The following is a 22,531-nucleotide window of genomic DNA, read 5'->3' on the forward strand; positions in this document are numbered from 1 at the left end:
ATCCTGTGATTCTGTGATGTCCCAGTATCCTTATTTGTGTGTCAAACTGGGAATTAGGAAGCTTGGAGAACCTGGAGACACGCTTCTGTTGTCTTCCTGCCGTATCAATTGAAGAAGGTAAAACTAGATTTAGATTTTCTTCTAGGAACATACTTAGAAGCAGAGGGAAGGTGTCGTTTTGTGTAACTGTAGAAATTGCTAATGAATGGAAAGGGATACAACGTTTTCCTTTAGGTGAAGTATCTCACCTTAAGGCCAACCTTTATTTAAGACTCAGAGTTGGGCATCTTGGCTCCATTCTCATTATTGTAGTATTTACTGTTTACAATAGTTAGGACCATCTTCAGCTGACACTGTCTTGGATTTTCAATAGCTGCTGCCTTAAGAACACAATTCAATTTGTTTGCTCTAGTACTGTTTTTTGTTTTGCAATTCTACAAATCAATATGGAATTTCTAGTTGACTTTGGATATTAAGATGAAATTGTGGTGGATGGATTATTAAAATAGCCATTAAAAAAAATCCAAGTTGATACGTAATGAATTTCAGGAACAAAAACGTAACTTCAGTGAGAGTACCAGGACATTATAATAATGAGACTTGTTTGAAATGAGCAAAGGGAATGAGAAATAGGGGTTCAGCAAACACGCTAAGCTGCAAACCGCATAGGGAACCGATGGACCCTGTCTCTTGAGATGTTTAACACCAGATTGTACAAAGCAAAATGCACCGACAATGAGTATTATCAGTGAGAGTGACTAAATTGTAACAGTTTTCGGTAGAGTAGCTTATAAATTGTATACAAGAGGTGTCTGGGTTAGAGTTAAAATCTCATTATTGGCTAAAATGTAGAAATTTACTTTACCAATGACTGTTGTTGTGAGGCTGTAAGGAAGTGGTGGTTGTCATGATTTATTTAAGTCCCTTTGGAGACGTCTCTCCCGTGGTATGACGTGCCACCTTCTGAGAGCGCATCTCCAGCCGTGTCCCAACAACACCTCCTTCCATGTGGCTCTTCTGCTTCTCACCGCATCTCCTCCACTTCTCCTGCCTCTAGGAGCTGTCGTTCTCTTAAAAATATGCTTTTAGTAGAGAGACATCAGGGATTTCTTCAGCTGGCTGAAGTTTTGGTACATGACGGTTTGGTTATAGTGGTTTCAAAGTTGGCTGGAGCAGGTCATGGCCCCTTCCGCTGCAAGTCACTCTTGGTTACTGAAGCCCTGCCAGTTCTGCCCAGTGCAGAAGTTCATATTACGAAGTTGGTGAAGGGTTTGGAGGGGAAGCCGTATGAGGAGTGGCTGAAATCGCTTGTTTGTTCAGCCTGGAGAAGAGGAGACTGAGGAGAGACCTCATGGCGGCTACAGCTTCGTCACAAGGGACAGGGCTGAGCTCTTCTCTCTGATGACCAACGACAGGACCGGAGGGAATGGCAGGAAGACGTGCCAGGGGAGGTTCAGGTTGGACATTAGAAAAGGTTCTTCACCCAGAGGGTGCTGGACACTGGAACAGGCTCCCCAGGGAGGTGTCACGGCCCCAAGCCTGACAGTGTTCAAGAAGAGACTGAACAACACCCTCAGACACATGGTGTGAACTGTGGGGTTGTCCCGTGCAGGGGCAGGAGCTGGTGATCCTTGTGGGTCCCTTCCAACTCAGGACATTCTGTGATTCTACACATAGTGGTGGGTCAAGCACTGGAAACTCAATGGCACAACGAAGGTACCTGAGGTGTTGGCCAAGGGAGCCTGTGTTTCCTGGATGTGTTGGTAGCAGGACACTATAAACATGACTGCAGTCCCTCGATTGTCTGTCTTACAACCTGACTGTGTTTTTGCTTCCTTCTGTAATATTTAGGATGTATTTGAAGAGAGATGCTTTCAGTGCAGGGGGAAAAAAAAGCCATTTAAGGGTCCAGAGGTCTCAAACGACTCTGAGGACAAAGATCAGTTCTGAGAGTGATGCTTTGGATGCTGATGTGTCTTCTCATAGCTGAGATTATGCCACACTTGTTCCACCTGACACCTCTTCTTGCTTTCCAGTGCAGTATTTCCAACCCTGTTACATTAATCTCAATTTACAAAGCAATTCAAGAAAGGTGAAGTAGCATTGGTTCATCTCTACCATTTCATACACTACTAATTCTCTTAGCATTGTTCATCTTGATTAATATAGATTAGTTTCTATCAAGTCCTGTTGATCGTCTTCAATCTCAACTGGTATACATGTAGTGCGTATTGAAGCTTTACTCTTTCCTTACGTAATGTCTGGATAGGAGAAGCCCATGTCAGGTAGCTCATCCTACTCATGAATCTTGAGAGAACAGACCAGTGTATTTCTTATAGGTGCACTCTGGGTACCTATAATCCTAAAAATACGTTAAAAAAAAAAATAAGGCAGCATTCCTACCCCCAAAAAAACTTCAGGCATGGTCCTTATTCTGTAAGTTTTCCAGTAAAAATCGTGCTGATTTCACATTATAGTGCAGTAAGGCTGATGTGAAAAACATACCATTCATTTTTAAAAGGAACATTTTCTCCTCCAGCAAATCTAGTGCCAGTGTTTATATATACAGTCTACCAGTGTTTTGTTAAGATCAAATATTCTGTTCTACAAAACGCACGCTTGAAACTGTATCGTGACAGACAGTTCAAACAACTACAGGTACACAACAAAGTCAAGCGGATCATCTCGGGGGAGCAGATAAGCTGTAGTTTATAATAGATGACTTTTTCAATCAAGTGTTTTAGGAATTGGGGAAATGCCTCAGATTTCCTCACAGACAGTCATTGCAAAAACTACTTGAGCTGGTTTTGGAAATGAAAAAGATGGAATGTGCTTGGTATTAATAAAAAAATAAGGGGTTTGTTTGGTGTGTGGTTTGGTTTGGTTTTGTTTTTTCCTTGGATCTGTTGCATCTTTTAGGTCAACATTGTGTCAAGCTACATTTGGTTTTTTATTTTCCCTCCTCTTTCTCCAGATTTAATTAAAAGTTCCATTAAAACAAAACCCACAACAAACAAAAAAAACCAACTACCAAAAAACCCAAACAACAGCAAAAAACCAGACAAGCAGAAACCAGAAATAAAACCCCTACCCCAGAAAACCCAACTTCAAACACCCGTCTCCCCACCAAAAAAGCTGTTCCTTTTTGTCTTATCTTGGAGCCTGGCTAAATTTTCAAGTAAATGTTCTTAATCTTTTCCCTGTGGACTGTTCTCTCGCCGAAACTTTACTTTGTAGATACTTCTATTTGCGATTTTTCGAGCAGCAGACATTGACAAGGGAATAACTTCAGGGGAAAAGAAACCTAAAGGAATTTGAGTGTCCTGAAGCTCATAGCAGACATTCCAGTGATGCCTTGGGATCTGGGTTTCCCCCTCCTTGAATTCTTTGGTTGATTTGTTACTACTTTGGCATGGTTAAAAAAAGCTATTCTAACTAATATGTTATTTCTTGGGTGGTGGCAAGTCCTCTACTGCTCCTAGGAATGTTTTAAAAGATATTTAATTTCTTTTTTAAGCTTACAGTGTAAATAATAATGTCTATATTACTTTGTATATTTAGGACTGGCGATTATATGAATGATTTTTATAGTTAAAAATTGTTAAATGTCTTCACAGAATCACAGAATGTCAGGGATTGGAAGGGACCTCGAAAGCTCATCCAGTCCAATCCCCCTGCCGGAGCAGGAACACCCAGATGAGGTTACACAGGAAGGTGTCCAGGCGGGTTTGAATGTCTGCAGAGAAGGAGACTCCACAACCCCCCTGGGCAGCCTGTTCCAGGCTCTGTCACCCTCACTGAGAAGAAGTTTCTTCTCAAATTTAAGTGGAACCTTTTGTGTTCCAGTTTGCACCCATTACCCCTTGTCCTATCATTGGTTGTCACTGAGAAGAGCCTGGCTCCATCCTCCTGACACTCACCCTTTATATATTTATAAACATTAATGAGGTCACCCCTCAGTCTCCTCTCCTCCAAACTAAAGAGCCCCAGCTCCCTCAGCCTTTCCTCACACAGGAGATGCTCCACTCCCTTCATCATCTTTGTTGCCCTGCGCTGGACTCTCTCCAGCAGTTCCCTGTCCTTCTGGAACTGAGGGGCCACAACTGGGCACAATATTCCAGATGTGGTCTCACCAGGGCAGAGCAGAGGGGCAGGAGAACCTCTCTGACCTACTGACCACCCCCTTCTAATCCACCCCAGGTACCATTGGCTTCCTGGCCACAAGGGCCCAGTGCTGGCTCATGGTCATCCTGCTGTCCTGTCCACCAGGTCCCCCAGGTCCCTTTCCCCTATGCTGCTCTCTAATAGGTCATTCCCCAACCTATACTGGAACCTGCGGTTGTTCCTGCCCAGATGCAGGACTCTACCCTTTCCCTTGTTAAATTTCATCAGGTTATTCCCTGCCCAACTCTCCAGCCTGTCCAGGTCTCTGGATGGCAGCACAGCCTCTGGCGTTTCAGCCACTCCTCCCAGCTTCTTGTCATCAGCAAACTTGCTGATAGTAGAAGCAACAAGTCCAAATGACAGTCAATGTTTTGTAAATAAACAAGAATTTAAGCTTCACCTGAAGAACTGAAACGCATATTTAAAGATACATTTTTGCGAATGTATTCTTGTGTTTATTTTTTGCAAAACTCTCCATCTAACTACAAGGACAAAATTACTTTATTCCTTCCCTTTTTCCCTGCCTTGTGTAGTGGCTGGATGGTCACAAGAACATCGGCTGATGAGGGTTTGTGAAACAGCCTGAACTTTGTACGTGTTATTAAAAATAGGGTAGAAGCTGAAGGCAGCATTTTGCAACTCTGAAAGTCAATTGAATGTTTAAAGAGCTGATCCTATGTCGGGATTTTAGCACCAGAGCAAAAGGCAGAGAGCAGGGTAAGCAAAACCACCTCAGCGTCTTCCTAGGATTGGACAGAAAACTAAAATTTGAGCAAATCTAAACAGCTAGAAGATATTTTCCTTTGCTTGGGTCTCCACTCCAAAATGCCCCTGTTTAATATTCTGCCAGTTCTGCATTTCTTTGTACTGAAATCTCTAAGTCATTGCACGATGTTCCTTCTTGAGAGTGAGACATCAGTCAAGATCATTCATTTGATACCTGTTGGAACCAGTGATTTCAGTCCTTCAGTAGACAGTGACCCAGCAAAGTATTCAAAAAGAATAAAATACATTCCTCACCTTTCCTTTTTCGCTAGCAATTAGGATTTACATTATCTGGTCTATTACTAGCCATACTTGTGTGTATTTTCTTGTTTGATTCCTTGATTTATCCCTCTCTATACATCACCCAGCTGTGTGGGAGCTGTTGAGGTCTCTTTTAAAAGAAAACTTTTTAAGACCACAATTGTGCTTTTCTATGTAAGAAGAAAATAACATTGCTGTTTGGAAATTGGTGCAGGCAAAATTTTACTGTTTTACCTTGGAAAACAGATTATGACCAATGTACACTGACTAATATATTGGTAAAGCGTTATAATTGTTCAGGTCTTGATAGATACGAAGTAGAAATGACAAGGTCAGGTCCGGCTCTGAACTGCGTCCCTAAAACTCATCTGTGCATCTTTTATCTTGTAGCAATTACTGGTATTGCCAGGTTTTGTGATCTGACTTGGGTGATTCAGCTTAACAACGTTTTTCTTTTACGGTTTGTCCAACAAATGGAAACTGGGATGGATGTGCAGTGTAGCAGATGTTCTTGTGTTGATAAATATCCAGGGATCAGTGAAACTCTCTTAAAAACTCGGGTTAGATTCTTGTACTACTGTTACAGTAGCTCCACGCTGATTTTGATGGAATTGCACCAACTTCCAGCAGCTGAGAATCTGACTCATGTTCTTATTTGTTATCCCATGAGTCTCCTAAAGCAGCCAACATGCTTTTGGAATAGTTTGCTAATACTGGAGATTATTGCATTGCCAGAGACGCTTTTCCTATAGCAGAGTTCATTATTCTTTCTTTTGCTAAGATACAGGCCTACCAGCTTTTCTCCATCAAACTTCTTTCTCATTCTGTTCCTTGGTGATTTATACAGGACCTTGCTGGAAAATAGTCCTTGTCTCTCAAATATTCGTTGTGCATTCCTTAATATTTTATTCTCTGAGGCGCCTGTGAAAGCAAATACCCAAGAACAGTAACTCTTATTCAGGACACATTTCTGAGTGTTCTTGACAGCAATAGAAGTTATGCTGAGGTGCTGTCAAGGGTTTAGATTGCGGGGTGGCAATAAAACCCTGGCAGATGTATTGTTAACCTCCTCTCCCCCCCACTTCCCCCTTTTGCCCCTCCCTCTCCCCCCTTCCCACTCAGAACAGGCGATCGGGAGGGAAAGAAGGACAGAGAGAAGAGAGTTGGAAAAATTAACAATGTTTTATTAATGCTACTAATAAGAATAGAGAAAATAATAGAAAATATACAAAACCAATCTTGAAAGTCCCAGCAGCTGCAGAGCCGGCACCGGAAGTCCTGGACTGGACTCTGCAGCCAACCGGAGCTGGATTCAGTCTGTCACTAGGTCTCAGTTCGCAGGGACGACTAGCAAGGTCCTCTCCTCATGTCAGCCGTAAGCAGAAAAAGAAGGGCAAAAGGAAAAAAGGTGAAGAAAGGACAAGATCCTCGTGATCTCCCACTTTTATATGGAGTATTCACGTGAATGGAATGTTATACACCATTGGTCAGTTTCTTGGTCACCTGTTTCTCATTGCCCCTCTTGCAAGATGTCAATCTGTCCTTATCAATAACTTCGCATTCCATTGCTAGGTTTACCAAAACATGTATCTGGTTCTTCAGGAAAATGCAGCTAATATGAAGCTTTAGCTGACAGGCAAATTCACTAACAGAGAAACTTGTTTTTTAACAAAACCAGGACAGGTACCAAAAGTTTTACATAATAGAAATTTAAAAAGTATAGTGGCTGTAATTCGGTACTAAACAAAGAAATATTAAAAAAAATAGGATATTTCTGTAATTTTCGTTTCAAATTTGTAATAAAAAGTCTGCATGTGAAAGCTTAAGCAAAGAGCCCTAAGGTTACTTAGGAGAGTTGCAGTTATTGTTCTTAGTAACATGCAGCCGCTAACCATAGTTTTCCAGGCACAGTAAGTGTTGCCAAACATGATTAATGATATGATGACGTGCTAAAAGGGCAATGAAATGTTTATTCTCAGCAGTTCAATTATAAATGTCAATCTGTCATTCATTAGGGACTTGCTGTCTTATTCCTCTCCCCATCTTTTCTTCTGGGTTTTGTGAGACAGGGTCAGACCCACTGGTCAGGAGAGCAGCTTAACGCTTCAAATTCAGAGCTCAGATGTTAGAGAGGAGTTGTTTCTCTTGTTTCCCCTTTTCACTAAATATATGAATATGAATTTTGACTGTGTGGAATTTTTGATGTGGCGTTATAAAGATTCGCTATGAAAACTCCACTCCAGTCTTGCGTTGCGTGCGATGGGTCCTGCTCTCTAATGTGTGACACGCTTCCCTGAACCGATTGTGCTCTGAAGTATTCATTGCTAGCTGATGTGCTGAGGAACTGCTGGTAAAAACCAAAAACAACCACCAAAAAAACCCCCCAAACAAACCAAAAACCAAAACCAACAACAAAACACAAAAAAAACCCAAAACCCAAACAAAACAAGCCAACAACAAAACCAAATCAAAGAACCCCAAACAAACACAAAGCCACAAACACCCCTCGCCCCCAAGAGGAAAAACCCCCAACAAAAACCCAACAATACCCCTCAAAGTTTTAGCTCTATGTAACGTTCTTCCCTTTTTGTGCCCTAACACACTGAGGATGATGATGTTTTTATTTAATGAGAGAAATGGAAGTTTTCTTAGGTTAGTAATTGACATTCAGTTGAGATTTAGAATGCCTTTTATTTTATTTTAATTTTTTTTTGGTCTGGTCTTCTAGCGTTTTCCATTTTCCATGCGCGCATTCATGGGAACTGCTTCTAGAAGAGTCTTTTAATTACATTTCCGTCTGACAAGCCTGGGTTGAAAACACAGCAACAACAAGTAAATAATAAACATTCCTGAAGTGGGTTTGCAGGTTTTACTACTTCCCAGTTATGTGACTCCTGATAAATTGAAATGAATCTCTGCTTACTGTGAAATTGTGAAATGGTAGAGCTGAATTTCAGAGACAGATCTTTCAGAGACCAAGGGGAACAGGCAGTTTTATTTAAGCGTCACTGACAGCAGAAGAGCACATCGGACTTGCTGTAGGGTTTACTTAGTCGTGATCCATTCTGACTTCCTTAGTTTACAGCTCTGCTTCCATGATGGACAATGAACTTTGATCTCTGCATTTGTCTCCAGTTACCGTGGTGGTTTGATTGTGATCCTTTTTTTTTTTTTTTTTTGCATTGATGCATTAGAACTAATTTTATAAAGCAAGAGATGTCCATGGCGATTTGCAGTAATCGCTTCCTTAAATCAGTGTCTTATCTTGCAATATCACGTGGTGAGAAATGTTACTTTAGAACGCGTGTTTTTTGCTTTGAGGAACTCTTCAATGCTTTTTGCTGTTCACTTCTCCTCACTCTTGCTATTTAAACAGGTCTTTTTCTTTTGCCAGCCTAATGGCAAAGTTGATCATTTATTCAAGAGCTGTTTCATGATGATTGTCTAAACCAGACCTTGCAGAAGGGAGATAAACCAGAGATTTTCTCCCTGGTGATCACCTGTGAGCTTCACAATCATATAGGATGTTACAGGATTTTCACACCTCTTGTGTTCTTGGTGGTAGAACTTGACCAGGAGAAGAGGGAAGCGCCTTCCTTCTGATTTGGTGAGGTCATTGTCCCAGACAGCCTTCCTTTAGGACCCTGTAAAGCTAAGGATGCTGTTTGAACCTAGAATCAACTCATGTTATGCAAGGCTTGAAGTCACTTATTCATATTTTGGACCTGTTTGAATAGAAGCTGCCAGCCACCTGTAATTCAAATACCAGCTGAAGAACCCACCTCCTGGGTTGGTATTTATAACCACAAAAGAAGGGTAGCAGGATTTTAGGTGCATCTTTCATAGAGTCATAGAATCAATTCAGTTGAAAGAGACCCTCAGGATCATCGAGTCCAACCATAACCCAACTCTAGTACTAAACCATATCCCTAAGAACCTCGTCTAAATGCCTTTTAAACCCCTCCATGGATGGTGACTCCACCACTGCCCTGGGCAGCCTGTTCCAATGCCTGACAACCCTTTCCATGAAGAAGTTTTCCCTATATCTAATCTAAGCCTTCCCTGATACAACTTGAGGCCGTTTCCTCTTGTCCTATCACGTGGGAAAGGTTTGTTGTCTAGTTAATTTTGGCTTCCATTGGAAAATAAGCAGTCTAAAAGTTACCAATAAATGTTCTGATACTATTTGCTATCATTCAGAATGGTATGGGTTTTTCTTCCCTAAAATTATGTCATGATTGTACCTGTTTCTTTAGTTTATTCTTAGGACTAGAGTTGAAATTTGAATATTAAATGTGTTCTTTCAGCTGAGTTAGTCCAGGCTGTCACTTCAACAATCCTCTGCAGATACAGAAAGAAATGAGGCAAATGCAATCCCACGGATTTGATTGCAAACACAAAACTGAGCGGCAGGATAATTCTGCCAACTAAGGACAACTAGTGTGGTTTTTGTTAACAGCAGCTGCTTCTTGATTTGAGTAGAAGATCCCCTGCTGTGTACTAGGAATTCATGAACTATTTATGAAAAGAGCTGTTAGGTAGCAGAAGTGAAAAAATGATTGAATATGGTAATATATTGCTTTATGTATGTTGTATAAATTAAGTCATATGCGTTGTTTTGAGTTACTCTTTAAGCCTTAAATGTAAGGATTTAACATAATCATTATTACCACATATATTTCCTTCTGTATTAAGCATTTATAGAAGATTAAGGTAACTAAATATAGGGAGAGGCCAGAGTCTGTCACTGACACTGATTATTTAGGATGCTCAAAGGGATCTTGGGGACGGTTTTTAAAAGTGCAAAGGTGCTGTTGCTTTCAATTCAAGTGGAAGACCCACCAAAATGGAATTTTAGATGGCAGGAGATTGTTCCATAAAAGAAACAAGTGTATGTACATAAAGCACTGAGCTTTAGCTGGAACGCTACCATCTTAGTTAATTTATGTTGGAATACGCTTTGCATAGCACATGGATTTTAATACAGATGAAGCTGCCAACATATGTGTCCTGGATCACTATTAATATATAGTGCAAGTAGTCTGTAAGGTAGCTGATCTTAAAGCAGTATTTATAACCAATATATATTTATATATATGCTTATTGAAAAAATCCTAGGTGTTTTAGACATTTATATATTAAATGTGAATTAGAAGGCAAAGAGATCCATTCTTTTTCAATTGCCTTCTAGCCTCTTGAGAATTCTTAGGTAGCTTAGAATAATGTTTATAATTTTTTAAAAAGAACACTTGGAATATTATTCTGAAAAGACGTTTTTAACCTCGGTGTTTATATTCAAATAAAGCGACATCAGAAATTACTAGAAATGCTGCTACGTTGGATTAATCAGATTGTACATTTTCTAAAAGGTTTTCTGATTCCAAGCTGGGAAAACTTCAAAGTTTGCTTATAGAACATGTCTTTTCCTGAAGACACAAGAGAGCATGTATTTTAGCATATGGCAGTGAAAATACAGGTATCTGTTTTTGCTGTGAATTTCTCCATCATTTTCTATATTGGCAATAAAACCTTAACAGTGAAGTTATTTCCTCCCAAGCTGGTAAGCTCTTTACTAAAAAGTCAACACAGAGGATCACAGAATGTCAGGGATTGGAAGGGACCTCCAAAGCTCATCCAGTGCAATCCCCCCATGGAGCAGGAACACCCAGATGAGGTTACACAGGAAGGTGTCCAGGCGGGTTGGAATGTCTGCAGAGAAGGAGACTCCACAACCTCCCTGGGCAGCCTGTTCCAGTGTCTGTCACCCTCACTGAGAAGAAGTTTCTTCTCCAATTTAAGTGGAACCTCTTGTGTTGCAGTTTGAACCCATTACTCCTTGTCCTATCGTTGGTTGTCACTGAGAAGAGCCTGGCTCCATCCTCCTGACACCTTTATATATCTGTATATATGACCCTTTATATATCTGTAAACATTAATGAGGTCACCCCTCAGTCTCCTCTTCTCCAAACTAAAGAGCCCCAGCTCCCTCAGCCTTTCCTCACACGGGAGATGCTCCACTCCCTTCATCACCTTTGTTGCCCTGTGCTGGACTCTCTCCAGCAGTTCCCTGTCCTTCTGGAACTGAGGGGCCCAGAACTGGACACAATATTCCAGGTGTGGTCTCACCAGGGCAGAGTAGAGGGGCAGGAGAACCTCTCTGACCTACTGACCAACCTGTCCAGGTCTCTGGATGGCAGCACAGCCTTCTGGTATTTCAGCCACTCCGCCCAGCTTGGTGTTATCACTTTACATTGAATTTGATAAATCTTTTGATTTTATCTTGTCATGTCTCTGTTACCTGAGACGTTCTGGACAGCAGCTATGTATTCATTGTGCTGTGCATATTGGCAGCAACGTCCACTGAATCCACAAATCATAATTGTAACTAAAACCTAGTCACAAAATCACATGTGAGCCAGTCTCTTGCCAGCAATAAATTATTTCTTGCAGCATATTTCCTGTTAATTATATTGTGGAATATCACATTGGCTTATCCCATATGTTACTTAATTGCTTGGCTTATGAAATTTAACAAAACTTCTGAAAGCTGTTTTTTAATCTGCTGTAGTCACCACCCCCATACTGTGCTGAGGTTATTCAGTGAAAACTCCAAGTGGATGATTATACGGTAGTAGAGCTCCAATTATTTCGATAGATACACACAGTCAAAATTGTGAGTTATATATGAAAAATGTGTAATGGAAAGAAGAAATGATCCACATAATTTTATCTGTGGGAAATCCATCGTTTAGTTTAAAAAATAGCTTTTTTACTTTTTCCTTAGTATTTTCAGAAATCTTTTCTATGTATTATTAGTTTTGAAAATAACACTATTGCCTCTAAGTTCCTTTCCAAGGCTGGAAGATGAAAGCAATCATTCACAATCAGAATTCCTCTGAAAATTAACTTGTTTGGACTAAGGGATCTGAGTTCAACACTACGTTGTGCTTTGGATTTGTGCTATAAAAAGTAAAATGACTTAATCATAGGTCTAAAGAAAGGCTTGACATTGAAATATTGGTTTATTTCTGCTTGTGATGGTTGAGGGTTTTTTTTCAGTGGACTTCAGAAAATGTCTGATAAATTACACAGCCTAAAAACTGTTTGTACTTGGGAAGATACACTTTTTCTTAATACATTTGAGTACTGAAATGTTGTTGCAATTTGTTACTCAACAATCTGAGTTTTATATTGTACAGCAAAACATTTGTTTGTACTCAAGCTTTTCTTGTTCCGATATCCGTCACCTGAATCCTTCCCTTCCTTCTTGTGTCTTAGCTGTGCATGATCACACCTCAGAAATCTATTTCATGACACTTTTGCTATTGAATTTTGTGCCTTGTCATGTTTTTGCGGATGTTTCTGCAAGAAACTTTTCCTACCATGTATTTAATATGTGACACCAAATATGATTTCCAAATACTTTTCACTGAAAATGTGCAGTGATACAAGGTGATGCTGTTGCACTTAATACTTGGAGGAGAGCATGGGAAAATAATTGTGAAATAGCTTGAGAAATTATTTTATGTAGGGATTGTACCATAGGTTTTGTGTGGTTTCCGGTTTTTTATTACTCATGTTATAGTGAGTTCAATAATATAGGATTATTGAACTTAATTGACTTTTTAAAATTAAATAATGGCATGCAAATATTCCCGCAATATGTTTTAGGACGAAGGACCCCAAGGTTCTTCACAGTGCACTGGCTAATTCTCTCTGGGGTAAGAAAGGCTACAGCACGTTGAGAGGGTTTTTAAGCAAGTGGTGTGTTATGAAATAGAAGTTATAAGAAACGAAAATACAGTTTATGAAGAAATTTTGAAGGTAACATCAGGCAAGCAAGCTTTGTGGTAAAGGTTTTTAATCTGTTATGGTCAATTTCTGCCACTTGTTTTTCCAATGAAAAATTGAGTGCCAGGGTTTGAGTGCCAAGTTTGCTGATGACACCAAGCTGGGAGGAGTGGCTGACACACCAGAGGCTGTGCTGCCATCAGAGACCTGGACAGGCTGGAGAGCTGGGTGGGGAAAAATGTAATGAAATAGAACAAGGGCAAGTGTAGAGTCTTGAATCTGGGCAGGAACAACCCCAGGTTCCAGTGTAATCTGGGGAATGACATATTAGAGAACAGTGTGGGGGAAAGGGACCTGGGGAAAGGGACCTGGGACAGCAGGATGACCATGAGCCAGCACTGTGTCCTTGTGGCCAGGAAGGCCAATGGCATCCTGGGGTGGATTAGAAGGGGGGTGGTTAGTAGGTCGAGAGAGGTTCTCCTGCCCCTCTGCTCTGCCCTGGTGAGACCACACCTGGAATATTGTGTCCAGTTCTGGCCCCTCAGTTCCAGAAGGACAGGGAACTGCTGGAGAGAGTCCAGCGTAGGGCAACAAAGATGATTAAGGGAGTGGAGCATCTCCTGTGTGAGGAAAGGCTGAGGGAGCTGGGGCTCTTTAGTTTGGAGAAGAGGAGACTGAGGAGTGACCTTATTAATGTTTATGAATATATAAAGGGTGAGTGTCAGGACGATGGAGCCAGGCTCTTCTTGGTGACAACCAATGACGGGACAAGGGGCAATGGGTTCAAACTGGAACACAAGAAGGTTCCACTTAAATTTGAGAAGAAACTTCTTCTCAGTGAGGGTGACAGAGCCTGGAACAGGCTGCCCAGGGAAGTTGTGGAGTCTCCTTCTCTGCAGACATTCAAACCTGCCTGGACACCTTCCTGTGTAACCTCATCTGGGTGTTCCTGCTCCAGCAGGGGGATTGGACTGGATGGGCTTTTGAGGTCCCTTCCAATTCCTGACGTTCTGTGATTCTGTGGTTTATACAACTTGGAACTGTGAAGAGTTGAGCTGAACCTTTGACATTTACAGTTCTGGGATTATCAGGGTATCAAGGCTGCTGATTATTGCACTGAACATCTTCTGTCCTTAACTGAAGCTGCAACGGTAAAGGATCCTTTAAATTTTTTTATATTTCTTTTAGCTAAATTAGACGCAGGAAATGCTGTGATTTAAGCCAGCAGGGAACATATTCAGGATTTCAATACAAATGTAGGAAAAGAATAAATCTGATTGAGTAATATGAGAAAGCCTTTCCTTGTGTTTATATTTAACAAATATATCAAGGGGCAGTTTAAAGAAGACTGATTGAAACAGCAGCAGTGAGTAGGTGACTGTAAGCTTGTTAGTTCTTAGACTTTTTCAGTTTATTTAAACCACCACTGTTACTCGAAGAAGCTAATTACGACACATAGCTTAATGGTTAAAACCATAGATCTGCATGGTTAATGTTCTGAAGTGTCAGATATTGATGCATTTAAGACTAATATTTCTTTTAAGTTATCTTGAAAAAAATCATGAAAACCTGTGTTAGCTGTTGTGGTGGATTTAAAGAAGTAAAATCCATTTATCACTTATAATTTAATATATAGAAGCGTTTTCAAGCAAGCCCTTATTCTTCAAAACAAAATCCTGTTTCTCTGAATTTATAGGCCAGAAGGTGGTAATAGTCCAGATTGAAAGATTAGGAAGAAAACTTTGGGCTGGTGCTGCAGATCAGCACCAGTGGGGACCACAGGTGGAGGTCCTGAGTTCCAGTCAAACCTTGGAGTCTGGTGCTTCCTCCCAGTGCAGCATCTTTGAGAAGCCTTCTGGTAGGAAACCCACCATGTCTTCGTGTGGTCATGGAATCATTTTGGTTGGAAGAGACCCTCGAGGTGATCGGCTCCAACCATTAACCCAACACTGGCACTAAACCATGTCCCTAAGAACCTTGTCTACATCTCTTTTCAACCCCTCCAGGGATGGTGCCTTCACCACTTCCTGAGGAGCCTGTTGCACTGCTTGCAGTCCCTGCTCCTTGTTGGACTTATGATTTGGTCTCAGCGTTTTGCAGCTCCCAAACCTGTAGGCATCATCTTCAGAGCTTTCTGTTGATGCTGGAACACCAGACCAGCTTGGCAGAGCCCTTGAGGTTCCACTGTGGGCTGTGCAGGTGGGAGGCTGGAGTCTTCCTGCCTGGGGCAAAGGCAGATACCAAATGTAATGATTCTTGATTCCGGTCTGATTATACGGGTGGGATTACCTAGTTTGGATCTTTCTTTGTTGAGGACAATGGTGTTAAGATTTCGTTTCTGCTAAGTGAGACCTTACCCACGTGACTTCAGTTAAAAGCTGTCTGTGACTTCTCTTTTGGATATCAAGTATTGTATGGTTCCAAGCTAATTACATTAATCGGTCCTGTTCTTCTTCTCTGTATCCCCTAAACGAATACTGAGCTATTAAAGGAAAGTAGTCATCTTAGGGCAGGATGTGGCTATATTAAGTTAATATTGTTTACTACTTCATATAATTACTTGGTGAAGTACACAGATAAAAACATTGAAAAATACAAGTATAAATAGGCTGGGGATGATGGGAGAAGATTCAACATTAAAAGAAATAACAAAGGTATAACAATATTAGAATGGCTAGGCTGGGGAGCAAGGGGAGATTAATCCTTATAAAGGAAAAAAAAAAGGTACAGTAAAATTACATTGATTAATAGGCATTAATTGATTTTTGTCTCTGATTCCACCCAATCCTTTTTATAAAAAAATCCTATAGGGTGCTTTTGCATAGAAAACACATATGCTAAATAGAAATGTATTTATTTAAAATACCTTCAGGGGTTTGAGAGAGTTTGTTTGCCCACCGTGCCTTTCCCTTGGTCCTTGTGGGCTAGGTTTAAATATTATGTATGTGAGGACATGGGCGTAGTTAGTGCAGTCTGGTTAATTGAGAGGAACATCTCCAGGAGCTCCTCGCTTCCAGCCCAGTGAGTTTCTGAGCAGCCTGGGGCGATTTGCTCGGGTTCTGCTCTATTCTCCTGGTGCTCGGCTGCCAGTAGCATCTCGGGGAATAAAAATATGAGGCTGGCTTAAAACATAGAGGTGTGTGGTATCAGTACATAGTTCTGTAGGTAAAGAAATAATCGTAGAATAGTTTGGATTGGAAGGGAAGCCTTTCAGAGCCCATCCAGTCCCACCCCTGCCCTGAGCAGGGACATCCTCACCAGCTCAGGTTGCTCAGAGCCCCATCCAGCCTGGCCTGGGATGTCTCCAGGGATGGTTCATCCACCACCTCTCTGCCCAACCTGGGACAGGGTTTTACCACCCTCAGGGTAAAAAAATTCCTTATGTCCAGCTTGAATCTCCCCTCCTTTAGTTTAAAACCATCACCCCTTGTCCTGTCTGTCGAGGGTTAAGATTGCGGGGTGACAATAAAACCCTGGCAGATGTATTGTTAACCCCCTCTCCCCCCCCCCCCCCCCCTACTTCCCACTCCCTCTTCCCCCTTTTCACTAAGGAGAGGCGATTGGGAGGAAAAGAAGCACAGAGTGAAGAGAGTTGGAAAAATTAAAGATGTTTTACTAATGCTACTAATAAGAGTAGAGAAAATAATACAAAATATACAAAACCAATCTTGAAAGTCCCAGCAGCTGCAGAGCCGGCACCGGAAGTCCTGGACTGGACTCTGCAGCCAACCGGAGCTGGATTCAGTCTCTCACTAGGCCTCAGTTCGCAGGGACGACTAGCAAGGTCCTCTTCTAATGTCGGCCATAAGCAGAAGGGAAAAGGGAAAAGCCAACGAGATCCTCGTGATCTCCCACTTTTATATGAAGTATTCACGTGAATGGAATGTTATACACAATTGGTCAGTTTCTTGGTCTCTTGTTTCTCGTTGCCCCTCTTGCGAGATGTCCATCTGTGCTTATCAATAAGTTTGCATTCCATTGCTAGGTTTACCAAAACATGTGTCTGGTGCTCCAGGAAAATGCAGTTAATATGAAGGCTTTGGCTGACAGGCAAAATTCACTAAGAGAGAAACTTGTTTTAGCAAAACCAGGACACCTGTCATAACAGACTTTGCTATAAATTCTGTCCCCATCTTTCTTATCGGCCTCTTTTAAGCACTGAAAGGCCACAATAAGGTCTCCTCAGAGCCTTCTCTTCCCCAGCTGAACACCCCAACTCTCTCAGCCTGTCAGATGAGCAATGTGGCCATACATTTATTTGCTGTTGGATTCATGTAGTGGGATTTAGCGTGGTGTTTGCTTCCCAGGGCAAAGGCGCCTTGTTTCATGCTTGGTACATCCAGCCATGCCTTCTGTTTGCACACCCATGGGAGCTGGTAAAATAACCGAAAAGCAGTTGCTTAATAAGTCATTGCGATTCATTCTTACATTGTGATAAAATAAGGGACTGTGCATGATACTATGATTTTTATAGCAGTTGCAACCTCAGTAGCCCATTTCTAGTGTGCTAGCCATGTTAGTTGGGGTTTTTTTCAGTGTTCAAGAAAACTTTTAGATACTTGGAAAGTGCTTCTAAATGAACACATTATAATCTTTGCAATGCTGTTCAGAAGAAATACTCTTTTGGCTTTTAAATGAGTTTTTAGGCTGTGTACTGGAAACTTTGACTGTATGTGTGTGTCCATCAAAAAGGTGTTGATGGGGGCAAACTTTTCCATTAGGCGAAGTAATTCAAACATTGTTGTACACGAATATAACTTCTGGATCTGAAGCAGCATCTTTTAGATGGAATAAATGAAGTCAATTATAATTCAAGCATTTAGCATCAGACTGTTCTTACATCAGCTGCTGCAACAATTACTTTTGTAGCCTTCCCCAGTGTTCTTTTTTTGCCCTTACACAGGTTTGATACTGGTCTAAACCACTGGGTTTTCATGTCCTCACTGACATAGACAGCTATAATGGTATGGGTAGGAATTATTTCATAATATCAAGGCTCAGTAGGAAATGGTTTTTTAAAAGGATTTCACATTGTGCATCCTTTCTGGTCTCTTAAAACAGGGTTTTGTTGGGTGTTATGTGTTTGATCTCTAGAGCAGGAACAGAGGGTCTTGCTACTTAGAGCTGAGCTGCTGTGTTTTCTGAAGCTACAGATGATGCAGGGAAAGGAAGGGAAGCTCATTTGGCATCAAAGTGGTCCAGTTACTTTTGATAAGAAAAACACAAGTTTCTTTGATAAGAAAAACAGAAGTTGGAGCCCGCAGAATGAAAGTAAAATAATACAAAGTCTGAAAATGTACCTGTTCAAAGGCTGCTTTTTAAGCTTTTAGTTAATAACCTGCCTTTTTAGAGTTAGTGTAAGAAGTGAAAAGATTGTATTTTTAAATATTAATTAGATACCTACTTCTAAAACTGATGGTGGTTGTTTTTCTGCCACCTCCTGCCTGTTAATCACAGTGAGTTTTGCAAAGTTGTCAGAAAACAGAAGTTAAGTCTCCTAAGTCAAGCAGAGTCTCAGTCCCTTTCACAAGGCACAGTAGTAAAAAAGGAAAAGCCTTTCCAGGGTTATTTCAGCTAGCAGTAGTATGACCTAATAAACAAAACAAACATTCCACTTAGGTTTCAGTTCAGTAGTGCAGCACAGTGTTCTTTTAGTAAAGATAAAATAAACTTTCTGTTAAATGCTTGTCTTCTGAAGCTATGCAGCTACTTTGATTTAGAAGGCTTAAGGCTGAAATAATTCTAGTTCTGTGCTTGAAATGTCGTAAGTCTGTGTTTGAAAAATAAATTCCAAGGGTTTCTGTGTGTCATTGTCTTAATTCTCTAAAGTTCAGAATACTTGTTTACTCACTACTATGTATTGCTGCTGTACGTGATTGCTCGTAAGAACCTATACAGAAATGATTTTGTGCCAAGATTAACCAAGAGTAATATGAACTTTGTCTTTGTTTTCAGTCCAGAGGAGCTTCCTGTCCATGATGCAGCGATAGAAAAGGTAAGTCATGGAATCATAGAATAGTTTGGGTTGGAAGGGACTTTCAAAGCTCATCCAGTGCCACCCCTGCCATGAGCAGGGACATCTTCACCCAGATCAGGTTGCTCAGAGCCCCGTCCAGCCTGGCCTGGGATGTCTCCAGGGATGGTTCATCCACCACCTCTCTGGGCAACCTGGGACAGCGTTTCACCACCCTCAGTGTAAAAAATTTCTTCCTCATGTCCAACCTGAATCTCCCTTTTTTTTTTTTTAGTTCAAAGCTATTACCCCCAGCATCTTCCAGTTTTTTGACTGGCAAGTAAACGCTTACAGATTTGTGTCTTTTTAAATATAAATCGTTGGGAAATAAGGAGTTGAAGCATTTTAGTGTTTTGCATTCCCAAAGGAACATGTCCTAAGTCCCCTAAGGGCTGTGTCAACTCACCCGCGGATCCCTTGTGGCCCACGCGATCTTACATTTACTAGTTACAATGAGACATTAATTTCCTTGCCCGTCATAGAACTTAATAAAGAAAACAGAGTTACTGAACATCTCACACCCAACTCTGCCCTGAAAAAGCCAGAGCTGTTGTCTCTGTGTCATGATCTGTCAGCAGCTGTGCTGGGTGGCTGGAATGTCCAAGTGAGGAGGTGGCTTTGATGCCGAGGTGCACGTTGCCTTCCCTGGGGAGTACCGCGGGCTTTTCTGGTTCAGGAAATGGTGACAAATACCCTGGCAGCCACTGAAATGTCATGATCTCCCTTGTAATGTTCAGTTGACGAACCAGGTGTGTTGTGGACACGCAAGACTCCAAGCAGCTGGAACAGGGCCTAGTCCAAAAATCCTGCTGCTGCTGGTGCAGAACTTTGGGAATTGAAGTTTTGAGAACCTGGAGAGCCTTCCTTAAAATCACTGGGAACTGAATTTCTACATATCCAGGCCTAGATACTGTTGGCATTTCCCATTGGTCTGTCTGGCCCATTGTGATCTGCAGCACCAGACCCTTTTGAGTTGTCCATACTGATCTTCTGGATCATCAGAAAACTCCTGATAAAGTATTTAAAGCTGTAAGTTTAAAGTTGGCTCTTTTGGCTGCACAAATCAGCACAGGAAAGGGATAGAATCACATTTTCTAAGGCAGCTCAGCTCCATGAGTGGTAAGAACAGCAGTTTTTCTGAAAATTAATTACTTTGGGCTTCAATACAGGGCTAGTAAGAGGAACTTGCAGAAGAGGGGAACTCCTGAGTCCCTTTTGTTTTGTGTTGGTTCATGGGTGTTTCTGCATACGCAGCCTGAAATAGTTAAGTTTTCCTGTCATGTTCCATTACATTTAATAACATAGTGAGTATATATATAAATTCATTTCTGTCAGAAGGACGCAGCAGGGTGGTGAGTCTATGAGCATAAATATTAGACAGCTTGCAATTATTGTGGTATATGTGTTTCGAAGCCCTGATTCACTGTGGCTTCATAGTCAACCTTAAATTATTGGGGGAAAATAGTGTCTCAGTTCTCCGTCCCCAATTGTATTCATGCTGTCTCAGACAAAATGTCAGTATAGAAACTGTGTTTATTGAATCAGTGTTAAATTGCAAATCTAGTCTGTTTTTGTCACCGCAGTAATGCTGCTGTATTAGACTCCTGGTTATACTCCTGATGATATCCTGACCTCTGCTGGTTTGAGGTTTATCTGTCTGCTGTCAGCAGCGTCTGAGTCTTTACAATTGTCAAGAAACCATTCATAAGATAATTAACATGTCATGTTAATGTAGGGTAGCGCTAAAAGCTTTCTGTGCAATATTTTAAAAATTCACATATTTGGCAGAACTATTTCTGCTTGCCTTTTGCCTTAATTGTGAATTTTAAAAAATATTCCTAAGTGATGTTTTCATTTAATTTGCAACTTATGTGAAGGGTTGAGTATCCTTGTGAATTTTGAATCTCGATTCTTCATATACATTCTAATTTAAAGCTTAAACTGGGCTTTCTCTGCGTGTATTTACATATGTAATACTTTCAGGATAGGTATTATTACGGTGAATGCAGAGGAAATTTTGATGCTTCATTACCTTGCCAGGCATTTGGTGGCTTAAAGAGCAGCTTAGAGAGCAGTGAAGGGGAAAGGGACCTGGGAGTCCTGGTGAACAGTGGGATGACCATCAGCCAGCACTGTGCCCTTGTGGCCAGGAAGGCCAATGGTACCTGGGGTGGATTAGAAGGGGGGTGGTCAGTAGGTCAGAGAGGTTCTCCTGCCCCTCTACTCTGCCCTGGTGAGACCACACCTGGAATATTGTGTCCAGTTGTGGCCCCTCAGTTCCAGCAGGACAGGGAACTGCTGGAGAGAGTCCAGCGCAGGGCAACAAAGATGCTGAAGGGAGTGGAGCATCTCCCGTGTGAGGAAAGGCTGAGGGAGCTGGGGCTCTGGAGCTGGACAAGAGGAGACTGAGGGGTGACCTCATTAATGTTTATAAATATGTAAAGGGTGAGAGTCACAAGGATGGAGCCAGGCTCTTCTTGGTGACAGCCAATGGTAAGACAAGGGGTCATGGGTACAGACTGGAACACAAAAGGTTCCACTTAAATTTGACAAGAAACTTCTTCTCAGTGAGGGTGACAGACACTGGACCAGGCTGCCCAGGGGGGTTGTGGAATCTCCTACTCTGCAGACATTCAAACCCACCTGGACACCTTCCTGTGTAACCTCATCTGGGTGTTCCTGCTCCGGCAGGGGGATTGGACTGGATGAGCTTTGGAGGTCCCTTCCAATTCCTGACATTCTGTGATTCTGTAAATGCATCGAATCGTTGTCCTACATTATGAACTACTTAACCTTCAGATGCGTATCTGATAAAACTACGGGAGCAAAGATCATCTAGAAAAGCGGATGGAGAACTAACCTCAGAAAATCTGGAGTCTGTGTTTGACTCTGTTTTTGAAGTGCTATGAAATGATTTCTAAGTCATTTTCAGTTGGTTTGGTTTTGTCTTTGGTTTACTTGATTATAAATTCTCCAGGGAACAGTTCGGTGGGTTCTGGTTTAGTCTGAGTCCTCTACTAAAGCGTTGCTTTAAGCCTCAGCTCCGTCCCACTTGCTCTCCAGGAAGGCCACTTGCTACAGCACAGGTGGATATTGCCAACTTAACTTCATTCTTTCTTGCTTTCTTGAATTATTTACTAACATGAGAATAAGATACCGTCTCCGCTTCTCTTAGGGATTCTGTTATTCCCAATGGCAAAAATTCTTCAAAGTGTAAAATAAAATAAATAAATGGATTTTTTTTTTTGGGTGACAACTACATGGAACTTGCCTGAAAGAGCAGCAGCAGCCTCCATCCACCCTGCAATGAGCCGCATCAGATCTCCCCGTGTTTTCAGTGTCGCACCTGTTAGACATGAAAGTGAACATAATTCAGACCAGGAAAAAACAGCTAAAAGTTTCCGACAACTGAACACAGAAATAATTGCTATTTTTGACTACAGTAGCGTTGCTTGAGAACTGGGATAAATTGACACAGAAGACATAAAAGCTTGAACAAACACACAATTGAAGTGAGCTTCTGGCTCAGACGACCAA

At 41.4% G+C, this 22,531-nt stretch overlaps 1 protein-coding gene across 7 annotated transcripts in view; it reads left to right on the plus strand.

Annotated features, from left to right (window-relative positions):
- The window catches only part of USP6NL (USP6 N-terminal like), a 131,023-nt gene that overhangs the window by 62,030 nt on the left and 46,462 nt on the right, over positions 1-22,531 (plus strand). For all 7 annotated transcript variants that reach the window (XM_065050130.1, XM_065050131.1, XM_065050132.1 and 4 more), the window contains one exon: positions 18,937-18,976. In XM_065050130.1, the coding sequence (XP_064906202.1) occupies positions 18,937-18,976 (40 nt within the window). The remainder of the gene's footprint in view (positions 1-18,936; positions 18,977-22,531) is intronic.

This window comes from Columba livia, chromosome 1, assembly GCF_036013475.1.
Source record: "Columba livia isolate bColLiv1 breed racing homer chromosome 1, bColLiv1.pat.W.v2, whole genome shotgun sequence".
Taxonomy (NCBI): domain Eukaryota; kingdom Metazoa; phylum Chordata; class Aves; order Columbiformes; family Columbidae; genus Columba; species Columba livia.